Source organism: Heliconius melpomene, chromosome 21, assembly GCF_056956725.1.
Source record: "Heliconius melpomene rosina isolate 202511_hmr_F chromosome 21, ASM5695672v1, whole genome shotgun sequence".
NCBI classification, from domain to species: domain Eukaryota; kingdom Metazoa; phylum Arthropoda; class Insecta; order Lepidoptera; family Nymphalidae; genus Heliconius; species Heliconius melpomene.
In genome coordinates this window covers 12723038-12742565 of record NC_140409.1, presented here as the reverse complement: position 1 = coordinate 12742565, position 19528 = coordinate 12723038, and the positions used below count along the sequence as shown (strand labels likewise).

General features: G+C 32.6%; 2 protein-coding genes across 2 annotated transcripts in view; both read left to right on the top strand.

Annotated features, from left to right (window-relative positions):
* Nucleotides 1-5800, top strand: part of bma (SCY1-like protein bma) — a 123804-nt gene extending 118004 nt beyond the window's left edge. The window contains exon 18 of the mRNA XM_085205882.1: nucleotides 678-5800. Within this exon, the coding sequence (XP_085062008.1) occupies nucleotides 678-977 (300 nt within the window). The 3' untranslated portion in view covers nucleotides 978-5800. The remainder of the gene's footprint in view (nucleotides 1-677) is intronic.
* Nucleotides 5801-13827: 8027 nt separating this feature from the next.
* On the top strand, nucleotides 13828-19120 carry LOC146527328 (putative peptidyl-prolyl cis-trans isomerase dodo). The gene is made up of 3 exons (XM_085206816.1): nucleotides 13828-14379; nucleotides 16413-16628; nucleotides 17438-19120. The coding sequence occupies exons 1-3, from the start codon at nucleotides 14313-14315 to the stop codon at nucleotides 17656-17658; spliced, it is 504 nt and encodes a 167-aa protein (XP_085062942.1). The 5' UTR covers nucleotides 13828-14312; the 3' UTR covers nucleotides 17659-19120.
* The last annotated feature ends 408 nt before the right edge of the window (nucleotides 19121-19528 follow it).

Genomic DNA, 19528 nt, shown 5'->3' with positions numbered 1-19528 from the left:
TAGTTCTAAAACAATTCAGTCGAGCAACGATATAAGTAACGGCAACATCTTTGTGCCTTGAAGCTAAAGTAGTAGTTTAGTTTAATAATTATATTATAACACAAGAAAGTAAGCTCATCATGAGCACTGAGCGCTGATATTATACACATACGAGCAGGTACATTTGAAGGCATGCAGTAGTACGTTCTACCAATTACTTTTAGGTACGAAACAGTTTGTGAATTGTGTTCTTGTCATTTAATTCGGCAAGATATTTTTAAGTATTACTCTTTAAATGTATATTTTCTTCTATTCCCACCGCTTGAAAAATGCTTGAAACTAAGTTTATCCAAAATATTTATTTGAAGTAATCGTCCGTTTTGAAATAAACAACTATTAATGTCTCTTATATCTTAAACCTTTTCATGAGTATTTTAAAAAGAAATTATACTTACCTATTCCATTTATATTACAAAGAATTTAATGGGGCAATTTACCAAAAAATACCCGTTGAATACCGTTTGCCACTTGTGCGGTACGTCCATAGCAATACACATCTCGCATGAACTTTTACTTGGACACTATTGAAATTCCCTTTAAGAAAAAATGTAATGTATCATTGCATGGGATAATGAAAGCGGAGTTCGAAGTGAAGCTTGGTTGTTAGGGCAGATGTTACAATAATATGATGGGTGTAGGGTGGTTCGATGCCGAATACGTCATCGAGCGTTCCGTTCTTGCTGACGTCATCAATGCAGTCAATCCGCTCGCGGCGGCCGTCGACGTGCCTCAGCGGCTCCCAGGGCTCCGGCATCCTGCAGCAGATCAGCAGCGGCATGGTAAGGCACCTCCCGGTCGGCTCCCATGGTAGTGCACCGCACGCTCCACAGCCCTGGGGCGCGTTGCAGGGCGCCACGTCCGCAGGGTACAGCGCTCTGCGGCACACTGCGATGGCAGTCAGGAAGTGCCCCTCTTTAAATATCACTCTGACTCGTTAAATCTCACCCACTCGTAATGGTGCATTTACATATTTGGCAAGCCTCCACATCCTCCAAGTTCGTGTTTGTTCATGCCCACAATTAGCACTAGCCGACAATAGTCTCCGTTACCCGCTGGTGTGTGTGGACGCTTGCTAAGCCTTGCCAATCGTGTAAAATCACCATAATACATTAAAACTATAACGGACCGAAGGCGCCCTGATTTTCTTGGTGACATGTTTACACAGTCGTAGGGGATTAATCATCGTTACCTGTTTTTCTCTTGTTTCTAATATTTTCTATCATTATAAAGCTTTTTAATAAAATATTGTAATTGCCATAATATTTTATTTCAATGAAGATATAAATAAATAATTAATTTAGTAATTTTTAAATAGCAACCTCCTGTTGTGATGTTAAGTTATTTCTCTAAGTTGAACCCCAACAAATCCTTCACGGATGTGTGTAAACACTGCCACAGCACAGTCCGCCGGGCGAGTGGGCGGGGTTGAGCACTGTCCCGATCCCTTCATGTTCCGTAGTTCTACCATCGCTGTTGTCAAGTGTCTACGTCACATTAGTTTGCATTTGAGATCCACTATTATATATTATTCTTGTTAACGAAAAACTCACTTGTGTTTCCAAAATGAAGACTGATTCGCTTTTTAGAAACTATCTAAATTTTCTTTGTACTTCTAATGTATGTTGCGGTAAGATGAAACCTGGTATTGGAAAAGCTTTAATTGATATAATGTGGACATATCACTCCTACATTGATTGCAAACGTGAATTTAATGTCCAATTATATTGAACACTTAGAAATTTTAAATATTTGAAATATACAAGTATTGAGAGCCGTAGAGTGTTGTACGAGTATATGTACTGTGATATGGTATTGTTGTACTGAACATTATATGAAGATTACTTCTTCTTTTGTTAATTTGATGAGAATTTTATTAGAACCCATCTCCTGGGCTCGACCCTATGTGCCAAACACAGGCTTAAAAAGCTCCAAATGTTTAAATATATTCGATAATATTAATTAAAAGTAAATCAACTTACTTGATTGTACAATATACAATATAATCAAGTAAGTTGAATTAGATTTAGATAAATCTATTCTTACTGGAAAGCAACACTGACTTAATGCACGTTAACTCCACTTTGTACGTCTTTATAGTGTCATTTTGAAATCTTTCATATATTTCCAAGTAAATGCTATATATAGATATGTACATACTTGTGTATATTTATTATATATTTACATATATTTGTTAATATAATATTTTCATTTTTATTTCTTTTTGTACCATAATGTTGAAGTTCAAAGTAAATTTTTTTTTTTCATATTATTCATACTAGTGATAACATACTGTTATCCGACAAAAGATTTCAATTTATATAAATAATAAAGAAGTATTTCACATTAAATGACTGTAACAGGTTCCTTCAAGATTAGTCTCATTGTTTTTTTAAATTGTTACATCTGACATTTGATCGACCATTTGAAACCTATTGTTTGTTTGTGGGTGCTCATTTGCCATTGGTACCATTTAATCGAAACATTATATAAATTCCGTTATTTGTTCATTGAGATATTTCATTATAATGTATTTCATAATCCCCGTAGTTTGCTTTGGCTTGTGAGTGCGATGTGTAGCTCGGTAGACTAGTGCCTGCGCGCGGACTGCGGCGGTCGCGACCACCATGTCCCGGTATGGAATTATTAGCGGTGTTCGACTCGTTACACATTATTGGAAATATATATTATGTTTTTGATATAATATATCAAAATTTAAATGGCATTTTTTTTAGTTAAATTAAAGTTGAAGAAGTGAAAGATAGTAAATTTGAACCAGCTAAATTCACGATAAAACGAGATCGAGTCGAGCTGCGTGAATAACTCGGTCGGGGTCTCGCTGGGGCGTAGGTTTTAATGAGTGTTTATGGTTGCTTCCAGCACCAGCTGTTTTCCGGGCGTACGTAAAGAGTGTAGAGGGAGTGTATTTGGGAGGGAGTGTATTCGTTTAGTAGAGGGGAGCGGGTCGACGACGCGGCCGCACCATCGCGCTCCCTGCTCTAAAACATTCCAACATTTTAAACTACATTCGCCACTCACCAACCATTGTACACGCTTCAGAGGACTTAATCGGTTAATAATTTTTGACGTCCAAATTTTGCATGACCACGAGATTGAGTCTGACCACCAGAGATTGACTCGCACACGCCCCATCTAACATGACATGGTCGCTTGCACTCACTATCACGTACCTACAATGGAACCTACAATGTTTTGTTTTTACAAAATCTTGAGGGAATCGTCGTGGTTTATTGTATTTAGAAAGTTAACGCGTTTATATTTATATTAAATAACAAATTGGCTTTTAAAATACAAATAGATAGCGCTACAATATATTATCCTAACATTCAGTTGTAAGTCTTGTAAGAGATGGAAGGGATCAATGAACAGTTCAACATTTGAATGTAGGAAAGTGGACACGGTGAGGTCAACAAACATCCTCATTAAACTATAATACCTAGTAAACGGTCTGTGATTTTAAAGATATTCTTAATTTTTAGATCTCTTGTCTCTATCTTTATTCCGTATTTTTTTAGTTTTCATTCATTTAAAATTGGCTTTCGCTCTTCGCAATATTAATATTTTTCAAATATAGCGTGTAAAACCAAAAAGAATCGAACCCAAATTTCCAGCTTATTGAATTAAGATTTTTTTTTCATTACATTTTAAAAAATATATAAAATTCAAATTAATTAATTTTGAAGTAAATATTGTTTAGTATGTTTATTTAAAGCGAAGCTTAGAAGGATTCATCGTACATCGTACGATGCTAGGTTAAGAATGTCCAGAAAGTGAGAAATAGGAATATACTGTACAGCTCGGTATTTAAGACTTTCGTATTATATTTATAAATAATTTTTATAATATATTAACGTTGTGAATCTTTTAAAAGAAACTTTGCCTTCATTGTTATTGATCTTACATATAATCTATATAAATTCTATAAAATAATTTTAATATACTACTATAACATATTATATTTATATGTACATAATATATATGATATAGTATAAAAATTATATATATTTAATAACTAGTGGGCCCGTGCGGGGCTACGCCCGCTTGAAATAGAAATATTAACAAATAGAAATTGAAAACTAAAGATTCAGTTAATTCAGTAAAACAGTTATATATAATAACTGTTACAGCAATTAGCAAATTTGTCGAACTAAGTATTTTAAATTGACACAACTGTTTTATTTATGAACCGATTGTAATAAATTACAAAACCCTATATGTTTTCGGAAGCTTTCCAGAATCCAATAGTGAAAACCGCATCTAAATCGGTTAAGCCGCTTCTGAGATTAGCGATAACAAAGGCACGGACAAACGGATAAACAGACAAACAGACAAAAATCATTGTTTTCGGTTCTATTAGGTTAATAAAGATTCCCAATAACATTTTTTTAAATATCTTCCGATTCTCTTACGATTTTATTATAGGTATAGATATAGATGAGGGTGGACCGAGTATTAGATCTCAAACGAGATTTAGAAGTCTATGCGTAAGCGAAGTGATGTAGTTAAGGTTTTTGTGGGATAATATTCTTGTTAGTTCGCAATAATATATCTATTATGTATATATTTCGAAATTTTAATGAATTTAACTTTAACTTGATCGACTTTAATTAGAAGTAGTTATCTACTCTAATGTCATAAGGTATTGTGCCTACGTAACTACGGTACAGTTCAAATAGGTTGGTTAAATTTTCCGTAACGTATTTTTTTCGTCTATCTTCTGACGGTTGTGGCGGTTGCTCAGTGTTATTTATACTGTTTACATATGTATATATACACGCGTATTATTCTCTCGCCCCTTCCCAAAATTTTCTCTTTAAATATATTTTGTAAGACTAAATTTGTAAGACTTGAACGTGCTACCTTGTGATCTTTCTACTCGGAGTGGCCGCTACGGCCTACGCTCGTAGCGGTCGACTATATTTTCTCTACGCCCCAAAGCTCCAAGCGAGGGCCTCTTCTAATCTAAGATGTGAGCTTACGAAACTACTGTAGACTCTTTTTCTTATTTTTTTATTTTTTAGGAGAGTTTTCTTTATACACTTATATATTTATATCTCTTTACTAATACAACCTAAAGCTTTAAACTCACTCGTCACTGACAATATGTAGATATAATCTTGTCATGTCACACTTCTCTCTTGGAACATATTGTTAAATGTACAGAGGAGATATTACAATGTCGTCAATGAAAATGAAGAATTCGTGAAATTTAAATGTTTTTTTGAGGACTTGTGTAATGTCTCCAGTGGACTAGGTTCCATAATGTAATACATACTCATACCTATCAAAGTTTATTCATATTTAAACAAATATTAAATTATATCAGCATTTAAATGTTAATGTATCTTTAACCGTTTATCATAGAAGCAATTTGTCGTTTCAAAATATATATCAGTAGATCTTACTTATATTATTGTGATTAGATATAAGGACATCGGTAACATAATTGAAGTCATTGTATGTATGTTGAAATGAAATTTTCCTAAAATAACTCTCTACATAACATATTTGAGTAGTTTTGATGTTTATATATTAATTATTAAACTATATGAAGAGATTTATGCAAAATGTTTAGAAATATAATTAATTAACAATATTTACCATTACGCAAAGATATATTGTACTTAATCAAATAAATAAATGAATATATTATTGAATGTTTTAACTTGATAGATATATTTTGTTGTCACTCAATCTGTGTATACGTGGAAGTAGAAATAAATAAAAAAAAATAAAAATCCAATATGATGTTTTATTTTATTAATCCATTGTAGATTAATATATTTAGTACAGTTATTTTTATTTTAACACCAACGCTGTATCCCGCACATAACAGGATATACAGAGAGAACCTGGGAATCTGTTAAGACATTCGGTTCACATTAAGACACTTCCGCCGACTTTCCGCCGAAAGTGGCAGAACTCAACACTTTACCTTGGCTCGTTACCCTAGCGAGGAAATGAAAGTATTAATTATTCCGATCCCCTAAGAGGGAATCGAACCTACAATTATATGAAGATTATATGCCGGAGATAATCTCTATATATAATGAAACAGTGAAAATATTTTGTCTGTACATTTTGTATTTTTGACTAAAATGGATAGAGGGGGACACTTGAAAAGAATAATAGAAAGCAAAAATTTTTTTTTTAATTTCTTGTCTGTCTTTATGTACGTGAAACTTTCACCAATTGCTTTGTTTTAGCCCAGCTTAACATCTTAAGTTTGTTTCATCAAAATTAGTTTATTAAAAAAAAATTGTCATTTGAATGAACTCAAGGCATGAGTTTGCCTACAAATATATAGCAATCTATATCTATACTTAAAATAAAACTATTTGTATGTAATAAAAATGTATTTCTAACCGACTTTCAAAACAAGGAGGGGGTTCTCAACTCACATTCAATATTTCATAATTTTATTCGATTAATTATTTTGAAGCGATTTCGATATTGGATTCGATTCGATTTTTGTAATATAAATTATTACCCAAATCAATAATTTAACATTCAAGGCTGTTTCTGAACATATACACATTTGAGTGTCAATTCTGTTTATTAAATGAATAAACATGTAGTTCAAACGGGCGAATCCGCGGGGGCGCCGCTAGTGATATCTAAGCTAGCTACCCCCACATTGAATACAGCGATCTATGGAAAGAGAGGAAATTTAAAGAAAACACAAGAAATTTGCAAAATTATATTCAAAATATAATTAACATCCATTGAGCTTAAAACATCGATAACTTCAAGTATAATTAATAATGTTTATAATTAATAATTGGTTATTATATGTATGTAATAAAATTATATATTTAAAACGCGCGGAGCGCGTAGCCAAGTTCTTTTACAAACAGAACTGGCGAGCAGCACCGTGTGTTATTTTACACGAACCATTTGAAGCCACTTTTTACCTATTCGTAACTCAAAAACTATTCCACCTAGACCTGTAATATTTGGCTCAAATATTTAGACCCCCTACCCTGTATACGTGCATTAAATTTCATAAACACAGCTCAAACAGTTATTTAGATAATGACGTCCAAAAATCGTTAATTTTTAGGGGGGTGACCGACCTATAGACCTTAATGTTAACCAAGTTCCAGATGACCTAGAATGGTGAAATTTAGCATCCGGTTAAGTAATTGGGTGTATGTAAAGGGAAAAATCCGAAACTAGTAGTTTTTTAATATTTCCTTATAATTTTTCAATAAATAGATTCAATTAGGAACATTTACTTATAGTGTAGCGCCTGGCATAATATAAGAGCAATGCATTATTTATATATCTTGCTTTCATTTATGTCACACGTTAGTAAATATTTTATTTATTTGTTTTGTAGACTAACTTCATTATTACTTACGTAAGCCATCTACAACAACATGATGCTTTCAAGTATATTTTAAGATAAGATACGTCTTCCTTTGTAGCTGAAAATGACTCTAATTTATGTCCTGAGAAAGCCTGTCATCATGTGGACTTCAAGGGCTTCACGTAAACATATAAAAATACTAGAATCATGAAAGATGTGTTCAATGAAATATTTTTAAGAGTCGAAATTTCAAATTTTATAAAAATCGGTGGCGATTTGAAGATTTTTCCATGCAAACTTTCAACCTCTTATTTGCACCTTTAGGGGTTGAATTCTAGAAAACCATGAAACATGTGTTTAATTATATACGTTTAAGAATCTGAATTTCAAATTCTATAAAAATTGGTGACGATTTAAAAGAAACCTATACAAACTCTCAACCCCTTATTTGCACCCTTAGGGGGAGAATTCTAGAAAACGATGAAACACGTGTTCAATTAAATACTTTTAAAAATCTAAATTTTATAAAAATCGGTGCCGATTTAATTTTTTTTCCATACAAACTTTGAACCCCTATTTCACCCCTTTAGAGTAAAAATTTTTCAAAATCCCTTCTTACTAGATGTCCAGATTACGAAAGTAAACTTTTGTCCACATTTAACGTTTCTACCATCAGCGGTTACGGCTGTGCGTGCGTCCTCAGTCAGTGAGGACAAGTCAGTTCAGTCTGTTCATATGAATTTACAATAGAATCTGAATAGAATAGAATTTGAATACATTCATTTGTATCAATGTAAATTAATTTGAAAACTAGCCAAGTCAGATATTACACATAAATAAAGTCTCCAAGTTGTAAGAAGAATGGGCATTTTCAGTTGTTATAAAATATTTTATATTGTTAAAAATAAATTTCAGGACTGACCATTGAACTTGGCATACATTTACATCTACACTTCTTTTATCGCTGAAAGCATACGTTTTATTACAGAACTTGGCTTTCATTTTACATTTATGTTTTTGATGGGATATAATATAATATAATTGTAGTTTTGTATCTTGTTACGTGGAATATAATTTATCTTGTAATAAACGTAATATTACTAATTGAATGTACAACTCTCAACACTCAACTCCACTGAATGAAAATTATACAGTTTTTCTTAATATCTAGGTACATAATATGGAAGGTGAAGGATGTGAAGAAATCGAAATATAAACGACATACATTTCGACGCAAGTCCCACATGACAGAAGAACTCAAGACGTCATAGATTCACCTTAATAATAAACTGTGATACAATAAAATCCAACCACGTCAACGCCAGTATCAGCCAACGACTTCGTAATCCCCTTGCATTATCTCCCGCATGTGATGCTGTAATCTCCGTCGTAGTGGCAACAGCTCCGCTGGTACCAGTGTACGACCACTGGAGAATGCGGTTGCTTCACGCTACAAATAAATAAATAAATCAGCTTCACGCTGTATCTCGCTAACACTGAACGGTAGACAGAGGGAACCTAGTGTTAAGAAGGGAGGAAGGAAAGTGGAAAGGGAGGAGGAAGTGAAATATTTATATGAGTTTATATTTCCATTTCTTCGCTCTGGTGTCGAGGCAAAAAGCGTGGCGTCTGCCACTCAACACGCAATGCCCCCAGCATTCGCCAAAAAGTGGGGAACGGAGTGTCTTAACACTAGGTTCCCTCTGCCTACCCTGCTGTGTGCAGGATACAGCGTGAAGCTATTTTTTTTTGATTACTTAATAAATATTAGATAAAACAGTTAATGCTATTAATTCTATAAAAAATAATTACTTTGTTTATTAGACAATATGTGTAATATGCAAAATACATTCCCTAACACCAATATAACAAAGACAACAAAAATCTCCCATGTACAGAACAGTCGACTAGTCGTGACAACCTTGGAAGTACCAGTCGCAAAACGCTATTTTTCTTACTTTTTATTATTTTCTTTCAGAGTCAGAGTAACCCGACTTATGGTCAATTTATTTTCATGTTTCATTTATTCATTTGTTGTGCATATAATAAATAACATTTTATTTATTTATTTTTTAAATAATCTTTCTTAATATGTGTTCAAATGCATATTTACTTTGATTTTTTATAGGTCTTAAAATAAAATAGTCTACTAACTTTACTACTTTACTATACTAACTTTCGACCGCGACTCTGCCTCGTACTCTATAAATTGCACTTTAATGCGTCGTTAACTAAGAATATTGATTGTTATAAGTTAGATAGTAACTTTCGTGTCTTACTGAGCTTAGTACATCTAACAATGATCACTAAGTAAATAAATGTTGTATATTGGTTTATAAAATATACTTACAACGAATTTATTGATACCTACTACCTTAATAAATTAATTTTTAACAAAAACAAAAACCGACTTCTAACAACGAACTAAAAAGTGAAAAATAATTATATAAAGATTTTATAATTTTGAAGTCGGTGTCAAACTAATGCTACAACACCTTTACTACAATATCTAATTACTTAGCCTGTTTGTTTTACTTGGCAATTGCCTTGCTTGCCAATTTATTTTACGATTTTTAGTGATGGGTAGATCTTAAAATGATGCTTCTTGAACGAGTGGTGATGGTGGTGGTAGTGGTTGTCAACGAGTGGTTGTGATTGTTCTATGTAAAACTTCATTTAATTAGCTATTATTTTTGTGCAAAGTTACATTTTGGTATATTGACAAGAACAAACATAAAAAGTATTCGGGTGAATTCGGAATCTCCCTTTTTTGAAGTTGGTTGAAAATGAGAACATCCTCTTTTTTGAGATTGGTTGAAAAGAAATGCAACGATCAGGAATCTCACTTCTGACATCAATTTAACAAGTTTTTGCTTGTAACTATTACAGTATAATTAATTTTTGACCAAAAAAAACAAACTTTCTCAATTTTCTCCGGATTCCATAATTGAAACCTAACCAAACTTTCACCAAATTATCCTTGAAGTGTATCCTTTCAAATAAAAAAAGAATCATCAAAATCGGTTGGCGCGACATTGAGTTATTCGGCTATTAGTCGCGCACATGCATAATGCAAATTTAAGACTTATGTGATTTTCTCATGGATACCATTGTCAGACATGGACCAAAAAAAATGGGACCATTCGGGAAGTTATACCTTTCAAATAAAAAAAAATTATCAAAATCTATGTGCTAATGCTCTAAATAATTTGGAACAACAAAATACAATTTTGAACAACCAAGGAAAGATTCTAGACCTAATACTTTCAAATAAAACAATTGAGCATCTGCAAAAAAGCAAGTATGTGCTAAGCAATGTTGATCCATATCATCCACCTTTGGAGTTTGTCCTGTCATGTTATGGTGTCTCCTGTCTCCCTTCTAAGATTCCTAGTGACAAGTTCAATTTTTACAAGGCTGATTTCAACAAAATTATAAGTGAATTGAACTCTATTTCTTGGGTTGATGAATTTTCAGTCCTCAGTCCTGACAGACATGTTGATGATATGGTGCATACTTTTTATAAAATAATCAAAGAGGTAATAGCGAAACACGTGCTTTTAAGTAAGAGCGTGCATCAAAAGTATCCCTGCTGGTACAATAAAGAACTTATAAACTTACTTAAAGAGAAATATAAACTACGTGAAAGATATCGTAAATATAAAAATCCTTTAGATGAGCTTTCTTTTCTGTTGCTAAAAAAGCGCTGTTTGTCTTTGATCGAAACTTGTCACAAGAAATACATCTGCTATATAGAGGAGTCTTTATCCAAGAATCCTAAGTTATTTTGGACTTACCAGAAAAGTAAACGGCAAAATAAAAGTACCTATCCATCATTAATGCATCTAGATGGCAGACGAGCCTCCAATGGCTCCGATATTTGTAATCTCTTTGCACATTTTTTCGAATCCGTTTATATAGCACCATCTTCCACTTTAGCAGTCTGTCACTCGGCATCAGGCAACTCTTCAATTATAAATTCTTTGGCAGGGTTACATTTTTCTCAAAAAGACGTAAAAATTGGCCTAAAACGTCTAGATCGCAGTAAGGGAGCTGGATCTGATGGTATTCCAAGTTTATTTGCAACTGAATGTTCTGATGCGCTCTCTTTACCACTCTCGATCATATACAACGAATCAATAAAATCCGGGTTCTTTCCTATCGCATGGAAAGAGTCTAGAGTTGTACCCATTCCTAAGTCTGGAGATGCGGCGTCTATAAAAAATTACAGGCCGATTTCTATATTGCCTGTGTTCGCCAAATTGTTTGAATTATTAATAAGACCCATAGTCACCTGGCATTTAAAACAATTGATATCGTCTCAGCAGTTTGGTTTTATTAAGGCTAGATCTACGACCACCAACCTTGTTTCATTCGTAACCTTTTTGACTGATTCAGATGACTCTAATATCCCAGTTGACACAATTTACACAGACATAAGTAAAGCTTTCGATACTGTGGACCACAACATTCTTATTCACAAGCTTTCATCTATAGGAATTACAGGTAACCTACTAAAATGGTTTTCCTCGTATTTATGCGACCGGTCTTCCAAAGTTGTTGTTAGTGGATACTCGTCCCAACCATTTAAAACCCAATCAGGTGTTCCCCAAGGATCGGTTTTAGGACCAATTTTGTTTAATATATTTATTAACGATATTGTATCACTATGTAAACACAGTGAATGCTTTCTTTACGCTGACGATCTCAAAATCGCTAAACAAATAAAAAGCAAACATGATGCTGACCTTCTTCAAGAAGACTTGAACAGGCTAGTGGAATGGTGCAAGATTAACCGCATGGCCCTGAATATTGATAAGTGTAAATATATAAGATTCTCACGTAGAACTGACTTAAATGCTAACTCGCAAGCTTATACTATTGACAACAGGGCATTAGAAAAAGTAGCAGCTATCAGTGACTTGGGAGTTCATTTCGATAGTAGGATCAGATTTCACACTCATATTGACAAAATCACTACTAAAGCATTTCAAATGCTAGGCTTTATTATAAGGAACTCTAAAGATTTTAAGAAGCCTCATACCAAGATTAGACTTTATTCGGCGTTGGTTCGATCTGGTCTGGAATATTGTGCGCAAGTCTGGTCACCTTTCTACGATGTACATATCAAGCGCATCGAGAGGATCCAGAAGCGTTTCCTATGGCACCTCTCCTACAATTGTAATAAAGCTAAACTATTGCCCACGTATCAAAGCCGCTTACAATATTTCAATCTTATTAGTTTGTTCGATCGGAGACAATTGTTGGGTCAGGTTTTTCTGTATAAATTAATTAATGGTGAGCTAGACTGCCCTCTTCTTGTTGAGAAACTAAATATAAATGCACCTTCAAGGTTACCCCGTGCAAGTAATTATACTTTATTTTTAAACAAAACTTCAAAAACTAAATTGGGCTTGAATGCTACAATAAATAGATTAGCTAACGAGTATAACAGGATGACAAAACAACCTGACGCAAACATTGACATCCTCTCAAATAGTCTTCAAATGTTCAAAAGTAAAGTTATTGCATTCCTGCGTTCTTCTTCGTCTTGACACTGGGGTCTTCTGTCTCGATCACGTATCTGTATGTATTTCTTATATATTGCATCTTTTGTTTGTATCATAATATACCTTATATATACATATATATTTAAATATATTTTAATAATAGTTATGTAAGTATGTGTAAGTTATTAATTTTAAGTATGTTATGAAACTGTCCCTAAACATGCCGTGGCAGCTTATAAGTAAAGCAACACTAAGCTAATAGTTTTAAGACATGTTTGTAATATCCGTTTAAGTGTATGTTTTGTTAGTTGTCCTTAATAAATAAATAAATAAATAAATAAATAAAATCGGTCCACCCAGTTAAAAGTTATGAGGTAACAAACATAAAAAAAAATAATAATAAAAAAAAAATACAGTCGAATTGATAACCTCCTTTTCTTACAGAAGTCGGTTACAAAACAACGAGAAGAAGACGGACAAAATAATAAATTTCCATGTTATTAAATATTGTGCATTTTAACACTGGCCTCTTTCATACAATAGATTTAAGCAGATTGAATTATTTGAAATTAAATATCAATGGACAAATATCAATTCAATTTATAATTCCATTTTATTAGCGGACATGTTCATGTATTTAAGCAGGGTCTGTTATCTCCCATATAAAAAGTTTTGCCTGCACACATAGCTATTCTTTGGCTGTGTGTGTTTGGTGCCATAAATGGCATTACTTTATTCCACGTTACGTTTAGGCGTGACACTCCCAGGCTACTTCTATGTTACAAGATTCAAACTTGCTTTCAGATTACTATTTTAATTTTGTGTACCAACCATCTATCATCATCATCTTATATATTCCTTGTACTTAAGATACATAATTTTTATTATAAAGCAGATTAAAAAATTTTAGCGTGCCTTAGTTATCTATGGTATATCGATTGACAAATTGAATAAAATTGAAGTGGCAATACTGAAACTGTTGCGTAAATTGTTAAATCCACATATAATAAATTATCTATTAATAAATTCAACGGAAAATAATATGTTAATAGTGATTAAAATAATATGAAAGAATTAAAAATAATTCCCTCTTGACTCTGTTAACACATTTTGAACTGGCTGACAGCACTGTATGACATTTATTTAGGGTTGATGACTATATTTTGAACGGTTTTAGTGCTAATGCTAACTGCTAACCCTATTTCTGACATACTTGTTGTTGTTGCTAAATGCTTTCCTAATGTTTATACTTTCCCGAATATAATTCTATTGATCTTTCCACCTCCTGTTTTATAAAATCTTACAGCGCATGATCAAGCATCCTTGTGCAATTCTGCTGCGTTAAGCGTTCGTGCATATATTTGTTGTTGCGAATTCTGTGTATTACTTTAAAATCCTAAAAGAGCTTAAAAGAAGTAACCATTCTGTCCAAAATGGCCTCAGCTCCTGAGCCAGATCCCTTGCCGTCGGGATGGGAAGCTAGAAAAAGCCGAAGCACTGGTAAGAAAACTTATGCATTTTGTGATATTGATTTGCCTTTGACAGACAAATAATTTATAACTGTTATTTCTCAAATAAATAGATTTACCTGGATAGTGTTTCTTATTCTAAATTATATAGAATAGGATTCTATCCTTATTTCGGTTATTGTAATTGTTACAGCCACTTGGAGACATACATATGTAAAAAAGTAATTAAAATTTGTGTTTCTTTTCATTTGTTGCAAAATTAATATCTATACTAATATAATAAAGCGGAAGAGTTTGTTTGTTTGTTTGTTTGTTTGTTTGTTTGTTTGTTTGTTTGAACGCTAAGATCTCTGGATCTACTGGTCCGATTTTCATTGTTTTTGTTTTGTATGAAAGCTGCATTCTTCAGAAGTGCTATAGGCTATATAACATTACATTACACATATATACTAATATATTTTAAAGTACATTCTAATTTGACATGCAATTTATTCTGCCATGTTAATAACAACCGTCGTTGCTAAGCGACCGCTACCGCGACGTTTTGATATTCATCCTTATGAAAATAAATATAATAGTCACTTTTAGCATTTTATCTAGATTGAAATTATAGTTTACTGTATAACATACTAATAAATAACTAAGGAGATGTCACTGATTCGAAATGACCTAGCCTACGAGTGGTATAATATGACCGACGCAAACGGGCAGATGACGTTGACGGTTTTATAAATTTTCATACATTTTCGAACTTTATTTGTTGTTTATAATTAATTTAAAATACACTTTGATTCTCTTCTTATTTTATTTGATATTGCCCGCTAAAATTGTCCTACTTAATAGAGAGAAATGTTTAGTTATTTCGTAGAGTCGATATCTATGTACGCACGTACGGAAAACTTTAGGTACTTTTTCTAATATTAAGAATACCTATCCTTTAGTTACTTTTAATCCTTTTGTTAGTTCATTTCAATAACTCAGATAATTTTTTCTAATAATGTGTATCTACTTATTATTCTTTTTGATTATTTGAGCTTATATTTTCTTACTAATTCTATTGAGAATTGAAAATAATTTCATGAATATATTTAATAAATATTCTTATAGTTGAAGCAGGCGTAGCCGCGTCCGGGTCCACTAGTCAATGATATCTCTCAATCCATTTTTTTTATGTTAGGTACATTCAACCTACACCATCAAGCTCAAGCATATTTTACTTAGAAATTATGAAGTTTGAATACAAAACAAATAAACATATAATACAAATCTAAACTAAAATAATTAAAATATATGAATTAAACTTATACAGATTTTAAATAACAATGTATCAAAGTGCATCCTGTACCTAAAGGTACATGTATGGCCTGGGCAAGCTTAGTTGATTTACTTAGGGATGGGTCAAGCCACCCTACCCCTATGCACTGAAATTGTTGCCTGGCAACCCAAATCTATATTGCACCGCAAATAGCCACTGTAATTGTGTATCTTGTTGCTGTGGGAGAATTATTTAACAAATTAAATATTAAATTAATTGTTTATACTGCTAAAGTTATTGTGTAACACTACAGTATCTGACGGTAAATGTGATAGTTAAGGATTGAATTCCCGTTGGGGAAAAATAAATGATGTTGGCTCTTGTGACAAGTCAAATTGTGCTCTTGATTTACACCACTCATCTTGCAATGTAGAAATTGGATAGAAAGTGGGGAATGGAGTCTTAACATTAGGTTTCACCAGCCCACCCTGCTAAATACCCAGTACAGTTAAAAAAATGAAAAGTTGAAATCACAAACCTGGCACTGTTATAATATAAATAAAATAAAAAATTACATATATCCTTGAAAGAAATGAGATATTCACACCTACACAAATTTAATGCAAATATAAATTTGATATAATGAAACTTATCAAACCTATCTATGCAGGACTTACAGAAACTTAACAACAAAAATGTTCATTAATACATAATAGGTAGTAAAATAAAATAAGGCTTATTCCTATTTAAAAGACACTAAAAATAACAATTGTATAACATAATATTTACTACCACACATTTACTTCCAGGCTTAACATATTACCTGAACACCCACACCAAGAGATCCCAATGGGACAAGCCGACATCCCCAGCTCCTCGCAAGGAGCAGGAGGAGGATGAGGCCAACCCTAGCCAGATCCAGTGCAGCCATATTCTGGTAAAACATGCGGGCAGTCGTCGCCCTGCCTCCTGGCGTAACGACAACATTGTATGCACTAAGGAAGAGGCATTGGAGACTATTAAAGGTATGTTTATTGTAGATTTTATTAGGATGTTTCACCTGCTTGACTTTAAGTTGATTTAACATCTGGACAGATTTTTATATGTAAGTCAACCTAGTCTAGCATTGTTGTAACAAATGGTTTAAATAAAAGATAATAAATATAAAACAAGAGCTCGACGGCATGTGGGCCTATGGTAGATTTATGACTCCGAGAGAAAGTTCTATAAAAGCATTACGAGAACCCTGCTGCACATGTTGGGGCACATGAACATTTGGATGTCGATGACAATAGGCTCGCTGATTTCCGACTTCCAGGGAATTTCATATAATAACTCCATGAGAAACAAAGCATCGTGGGAAACGAGCCAAAGGGGTGGGGACACCCGAATTTGTATTAAAGCCGACCAACCTTAGGGATAAGGATTCCACTACCAGCACTCTTATAGTTAAGAACTAGTTTTAATAATAATTGTATTTTATTTTAATAAAATAGTTTTTAAATACAAAGTTTAAGATATTTTTACTTGTATATAATTTTTTGTGTGACATTGAGTTCTGCCATTTTGTTAAGTTGTTGTGTGTTCACAAAATCTTGAATATTGGGAAGTATATAGAGGACAGAGTATCTTAATACTAGGTTCCCTATGTCTACCCAACTAAATGATATGGAGGTAACAACAGAGTTATATATTAAACATGTTATTATAACATATTATTATTTTTTATATTATTTCACACTGAGAAACTGACAACACATTTTTAAACAAATTATGACATGATATTCTAAATTCACCCCACAAACTTCTATTATTCTTATACATATTCTTGCAGAGTACCGACGTAAAATCGTGGACAGGGAGACTACATTTGTGGAGATAGCCAAGCAGTTCTCCGACTGCTCATCTGCCAAGCATGATGGTGACTTGGGTCGTTTCAAGCGAGGCCAGATGCAACGTCCTTTCGAGGAAGCTGCTTTTGCTCTACGAGTTGGACAGTTGAGCCAAGTCATCGACACCGACTCTGGCTACCATATTATCCTGAGAACAGCTTAAGTAGCTGATGAAATCCCGTCGCAAACCTGATTCCATAAGTAGATTCACGGTAACCCGACAAACGTTTTCTATGAAGTCTGTGGAGTGTTTCTGAATAAGACTACAATACTGTCGTCGAGTTGGATGCCCTGAAGTTAGTATTTTTGAACTCTTGCGCATTGTACACTAACTACGGAAGAAAAACTAAAATAAGAAAAAGAGAATTACAGCTAACTTCACGGCAGCCACGACACACTCAACTGCTCACGAGTTACAACTTGTTCTATCAAGCATTCATGGAAGTTTGCTAATTTTTTTATTTACAATCAGCAGTGACAGGCGTGTCGGATTACCGCAGCTCCACTGTATAAGTGTTTACTTGATTGCATGTTCAGATCTTATTGGTTAAAGAAAAACAAGTAAAAACCATAAAAAATACTTTGTTTCAGATTTAAACGAAATATGTTTCAAGACTTCAAAATTGTTTTTTCCTATTTGAAATATTGATTTTTTTTTTTAGTATGGACATGTCAATCAAGTCTCTCCCCCCCCCCCCCCATTCCAAGCTTGATATTGTCCCCTAATTTCTCGCATATATAATTATAAATTATTATATATTTTATATATTAATCTATTTACATGGAATTACTACTCTAATGTAGTAATTTCTAATAAAAAAAGAAAAATAATAAAGTCTATATTTCCATAGTGTTGCACCATTATTATTTTAAACAAACGAAGTAAATTTATTTTATTACATTATTTTAATATAAGCTTATTTTTATAATATTTTATAGTAACATTGCAAATTTTTTAACTAATAAAATTTCGAAATATTTACTTACTATGTATTTAGAATTAGAAGAAAAAATCTAATTAAGATTTTATTACTTTAAATACTTACTGAAATATTATTATTGACAATTTTCCATTTATATTATTATTTATAATTAGTTAAGAATTTTATTTGAATAAAATAATTATTTATGGTTATTTAAAATAACCAACCATAAATAATTATTTTAAGAGTCTTTGATAAATTAGTATTAGACAAGGTTACTGGTTAAAAATCTTTTATTTATTATAAAAAAAAGGAAGACTGTATATTATATGATTTATTTTTTCTCATATTGTTTAAGGAGCATACACAGGCTATAAGAAAATATATAATGCCAAATGTAGCGATCCTGTCTTATTTTATTCTCATACATTTTTTCTGATTAAAAAATGTATACTACTTTTTTAATTCTTTATTTTCCTGACAACTTTCTCTTTTAAAATTGCACAAGTTATATTTAAAATTGATTAATAGACTTGGCTTCGTAGTCGTAGGTACTTAGGTATTAAATGTGCAGATTTAGAGGCATTTTTAAACTATCATATAAGCCGGCCAAGCCGTTCCTAAGATAACTGTCGCGGTATGTCCCACTGTTGAATATGTATTACCCAAATTATATTCTGCAGAAATATATGTATATTATTATATTGGTGTTTTGTTTATCTCCTAAGTATTTGAGAAGAAATATTGTAGGCAGGGCTTGCAACCAGTTGCAAATATACTGGTCAAAAAAGGTCAAGGTATCCTATTTTTTTTTGTTGCCAAGCCGTGCATTTGCTGGCGGTCTAAATATTAATCTTTTACTTTTAAAAATTATAGGTAAGTTACATTACGCGATAATAGTGTGGGACTTTGATGTTTGAGTTTTGTTTTGTTTCTTGGGTTATTATATCAAATTAAAATAGATAATTTTTAATGAACATATTTACAATATCCCTCGGTCGTTTTTGTCACTCCTATTTTCAAGGTCATAGGTAATTTATTAGGCTACTAATGTTTAGGCATAATATTATCAAGATTTCATAAATTTAATAATCAGCCAAAAATGCATTT

Excerpts from the sequence above, each read along its gene's own strand:
- LOC146527328 (XM_085206816.1), top strand. The coding sequence starts at position 14,313 with ATGGCCTCAGCTCCTGAGCCAGATCCCTTGCCGTCGGGATGGGAAGCT. Across the intron at positions 14,380-16,412 it reads TAGAAAAAGCCGAAGCACTG|GCTTAACATATTACCTGAAC; the intron begins GTAAGAAAACTT and ends ATTTACTTCCAG. Across the intron at positions 16,629-17,437 it reads GGCATTGGAGACTATTAAAG|AGTACCGACGTAAAATCGTG; the intron begins GTATGTTTATTG and ends ATATTCTTGCAG.